At 43.4% G+C, this 4657-nt stretch overlaps 1 protein-coding gene across 1 annotated transcript; it reads right to left on the bottom strand.

Annotated features, from left to right (window-relative positions):
* Positions 1 to 260: 260 nt before the first annotated feature.
* Positions 261 to 2652, bottom strand: MELLADRAFT_111835 (uncharacterized protein; the record flags this gene model as incomplete). Its single annotated transcript, XM_007416248.1, has 5 exons — positions 261 to 314; positions 574 to 1070; positions 1143 to 1811; positions 1879 to 1950; positions 2019 to 2652. The coding sequence occupies 5 exons, from the start codon at positions 2650 to 2652 to the stop codon at positions 261 to 263; spliced, it is 1926 nt and encodes a 641-aa protein (XP_007416310.1).
* Positions 2653 to 4657: the final 2005 nt, after the last annotated feature.

The following is a 4657-nucleotide window of genomic DNA, read 5'->3' on the forward strand; positions in this document are numbered from 1 at the left end:
ACAATGACAAAGTTAAGATTGAACGGCATCCATCATTCACCCTTAATCATGATTGTAATTGTCCGTTTTGTTCAGCCTCTTAATCACACCTCTCTCTTGACTCACTATGACGTATGGTATTCCTTTCAATATCAGCTCATTGGGAAATGTAATGAACATGGCTTCAGCTTTTAACCTTTGTTATCAGTGCGGCGCCCGCCGCCCAATTCCCTAGTGTAGGGTAAAGATGGAATACAATTGATTCCAGGATCCAGCGCAATTCAACACGGGAAGCAACGATATGTATCGGCCTTATTAAAGCAGAATCTTATGTACTAGAAGTACGGGAAACAATTTGTAGATAGGATAAAAGAAAGATATGAAGGTTACAAGTAAAGTGCAAAATTTCAATCCTTACCTATTCTTCCTGATTTAGTAATTGAACACAAGCTGATTGTTTTGTGATTCTCGCGCTATTTGTGAGAGTTCTGGATGAAGTGTACCTTATGCTGACTAATCGAGTATTTCGCAACAAGAACACATACAAGGTTATTACCGTCTCAGGCGTGATCAATGAGTTACAAAACTACGTACGAGAAGTGCTTGTCTTCCACTGCTCTGATGTTCCACAAGATACATCTCATCTCTATGTATCTCATTTTCAAGGATCTGAAGAACTCTTTTGAACGAACCCAGTCCGCCTTTGCGATTCCACCAAGACCCTTTCTCGACAAAAATAGATACTTGACTGCTGAGTCCCCGGTAACCCGTTATTTGATGGGAGGAGGATTTCTCTGGCTCGTGCTCAGGGGCTAGAAACAAACGGTATAGCATCCTATCATCGTTCTTGAAAGCGAGGAGGTAAATGAAGTATTTTATAAGTTTGTCACGTGTGTCCGGGTCGTGCTGAGGTGTTCTGGCTTCCGCCAAACTCTTGAAAATCCTATATAGCATTCCATCAACGATGTCCTTTTTGGTATCATTAGGTAAATTTCGTCCATGTCTAGCGATCTCATTCTCCGAAAGCACGCCACCGGATAACAACTCATTCGCGAGCTCATTTCGATATTTCTCCATTACTTGGTCTTCATCTTTAACCAATGAAAAAGAAGGTTATAAATGATTTGTTTGAAATTTTCATGTGACCATTCAAATCGACTTACTTTTAAGAAAGACTAGATACTCGAGAGCTCCCCACTCAAACTTGAGCGGGTTGATTTGACCATGGCGATATTTTAGCAATCCCTGGAAGAGTTTTGGAATCATCTTAGAGGTTTCACCCAGTCGGAGCTGGAGAGATTTATACATCTGGTGATTTCCTACGAATACCAAGCTGAGTACTCTAAAGAATCGTCCTAGTTGAGGGATCGACATTTGTTCCTGTTTCAAGATCTCCAAGATTTCGGGAAGATGTTGTTCATTGACAGTCTTTGTCTCTTTAAATTCTTGCAAAAGTCGAATAACGTTTTCAGGGTGTTTCTCGTCTGAAAGTTGAAAATTTATGTCATTCACAAGGATCTTTTTCCGAATTTCTGGTTTATTGATTAGTTCTGTGAATTGTGCATAACTCTGATAATGATATTCCTCGAGATGCAAGAGCAATCTAATTATGTTTGCCTCCTCATCAAAGCCATTCTCCTTTAGACTTTTTGGGCGAGTCAGACTATTTCCAATCGATTTCATCAACAATGAGGCTTTCTCGGAATCTATTGGGGTTTTCAAGTTGGTGAACGCGAGATAAATGTTTTGAAAATCTCTTGATGGGTTACGGTGGGCCATCTGGGTTTGAATGAGATGCACGATCTCATCCCTTCGAACTGCCTCCTGGACGACTATGTAGTTGATAGAAGATGATCAATCCCCATTCATACACATGTGATGAGCTGTTAATTTACTCACCTTGTTCGGATGTCTCTAGTTCCGAAGGGGATTCTGACGAGCTATCCCGAATTACTCGCCCCAAATCTTTGTCTGATAGATGGCGTACGCAATCCAATCAACCATAGCTTCACTATCCAAAGTTTGAATACATAACTCACCTTTGAAAAGAAAAATCAGAAAATCTCCACGAGGCCTATATATGTCTTTGGCTGTCCAGAAACTGGGAATTGGAAAATTTCGATACCCCAGACTTTGAGGTCTCAGATATGAGAGTACCCCAACAGACCAGAGCCTTTCCGCTGTGTTCATGAAATCCTCCTCAAGAAAAAGATAGAAAAGATCAATTGTGCGTCTTAAATGCTCTATTTGATCCGTGTCATCTTGATGAACAACTAATCGAGGTCCCAATTTCAGGACAGCCGCGGCCAATCTGTTTACGTTAGGAGACCGGGATGATTGAGAAACCTTTTTAGAGATATCATAACAGACTTCCCAGCTTGTCAAAACTGGACTCTCAGAGGTTTGGGTGGTGAAAAAGTGTGTGACTCTTCCTGTGGTGGTCTTGATCATAGATTTGATGCTACTGCGAGTTGGATTTGGTCTTCGCACTTGGAGATCCGTTAAAGACTCGGGCGGAACATAAATGTGTGACTCCTCATCATCCAAGTGAGCAAGTTTTTGGTAAGGGGTTTTAAGAAGTGACTCGGTTAGAGATCCATCAATGAAGTGGGAGTCAAGTGAAGAAAGAACGACTAGAATTATGTAAAGTAAAAGGAAATGATTGTGTGCCATTGGCCCGTTTGTGGAGCGCTGGATTAGGTGGTGGGTTTGATTTAAAATACGGGCTGAACGGAAGCTTGGAACAAGAAGTGTCTGGCACCTTAAGAACCTCGTATCTGGTGGTCTGATGAAAATTGGATCGCCTGATCTAAAAAGGTCTGTTACGTGGGCCGGACAGCAAAGCTAACCCTTTCTCAAACTTCAACATAGTCTTGCAACACGAACTAATGTCAATGATGATCTCCGACAAATCCCGTCAATCAAAACATTTACCTATATGCATGTTGTTTTTGGACAAAGCTGACGAAATATATCTGACAAAGTCTCTGGAGTGACCGAGTAGAGTTGATTTACATAAACATTCGGCTGGGCAGCTATCACAATTGCCAATGGTCTCCACAACTTCTCTCATCTTTTTTTATTTTTCTCATGTTGGCAACTTTGGGTGTAAGACAATTCACAAAGCCGCGCGGGGGGTTGCGGCTAATCGTGAAATCTTGGCACGGGGGCTTTGTTAAGCTAAAAGCTCTAAAAGCTAGCTGCTAGCTCATTTAACACAAGCCCTCAGCAAGCCTCACCAGTTTTATGTGCACACTAGTCTCAAACCGCGCACGTCCTTCGGAGCTTGCGCGCGGCCGCGACAGGTGGTGCAGCTTAGATCAGCAGCGCTCTCCCTGCCAGCATCCGGAGATGGCAGAGAAATTAGTTAGAAGTTTCCCAACACACGAGCCCTTGTCTCACAGATCAGACAGCTTGGATGCATCAATGACTTCCCAGAAATTTTTTTGACACCGGCATCCATCGTGGAGCGAACATTGAGTCTACCCCGCCAGTCATTCTACGGCTAAACAGCCGTAAAATATGCAAAACGTTGAAAGAACGGGAGAAGCAAGATTCAAGCTGAAGTGAGCTCGATTGTAGTTCAGATTCTTCAGATGGTCAAGACTTAACAGGAGCAAACAGGAGGCGCCCAAACGAGCCTTTGAGCCGGCTTAACAACAAGCCAATCACGGAGGGGTGCCCCAGCCCCAATGCAGAGGACGCCTGCGGTTCGAGGCACTTGGTGCATACAAAACGCTATTTGTCGCCTTCTTCATACTACCTTTGCTAAAAAGCTTGCCCGGTTCGACCACGAACAAGAGACAAGAGAGCTCGAATTTGGCCGCAGCCTGCTGCGAGGCCGCTGCGCAGCTCGACAAGAACCCAAGTTTGGCCGATCACCGATTCTGAAAGAGATCGACTTCACCTGTGGGCCTTTGACTTTAAACCATTTTGAAACACATCATGCCTATATTCACAACATATCTGGAGCTTGGTACGTCAAGATCAACCATACAGTCAAGCGCGGCTTTCATTCAATAATAACAAAAATGGATCCCACCTTATAGTCTTCCTAGTGTAATGGTTTGCAACACATATTTGTCTGCTTGGCTCGATCGATGGTAGCGTGTTCAAGCCGTCATAGACTTTTTTTTTTTTTCGTTTTGCCTTTGTGAGACAAAAAAGTACAAGTCAGAAAAGGCCACCTTTTTTTGAAAATCTTTTGTTCTTCTTGCTCAGTCAAGAGCTCATACGAGGTCACCATAGGATGATGATTGTACTGACAAATGTCCAAGATGTAAGCCTTGATTTCATTTCGGAATTTTAGCAAAAAAACTTGGGCTGCTCGGCTTTGAACCCAAGATGGCAGAAGCACCCACGCTGGCTAGTCACGCATTTTTAAGCCGTTCGACGAGAATCGCTTTCTTAAAATGGAATTAAAACAAGTCTTGATAACATTCGCAGCGCAATAGAAATCGCATAGACCTGTGAGCATGATTCCATCATGATGAGGGAGATATTTGCGCTTTAAGATTGATTTCAACATATCTCAATGTCAGAGATCCACAGTTGAAGTCGATCTCTTTCAGAATTGGTGATCGGCCAAACTTGGGTTCTTGTCGAGCTGCGCAGCGGCCTCGCAGCAGGCTGCGGCCAAATTCGAGCTCTCTTGTCTCTTGTTCGCGGTCGAACCGGG

The sequence above is a fragment of the Melampsora larici-populina genome (genome assembly GCF_000204055.1).
Source record: "Melampsora larici-populina 98AG31 unplaced genomic scaffold MELLAscaffold_58, whole genome shotgun sequence".
Classification (NCBI taxonomy): Eukaryota; Fungi; Basidiomycota; class Pucciniomycetes; order Pucciniales; family Melampsoraceae; genus Melampsora; species Melampsora laricis-populina.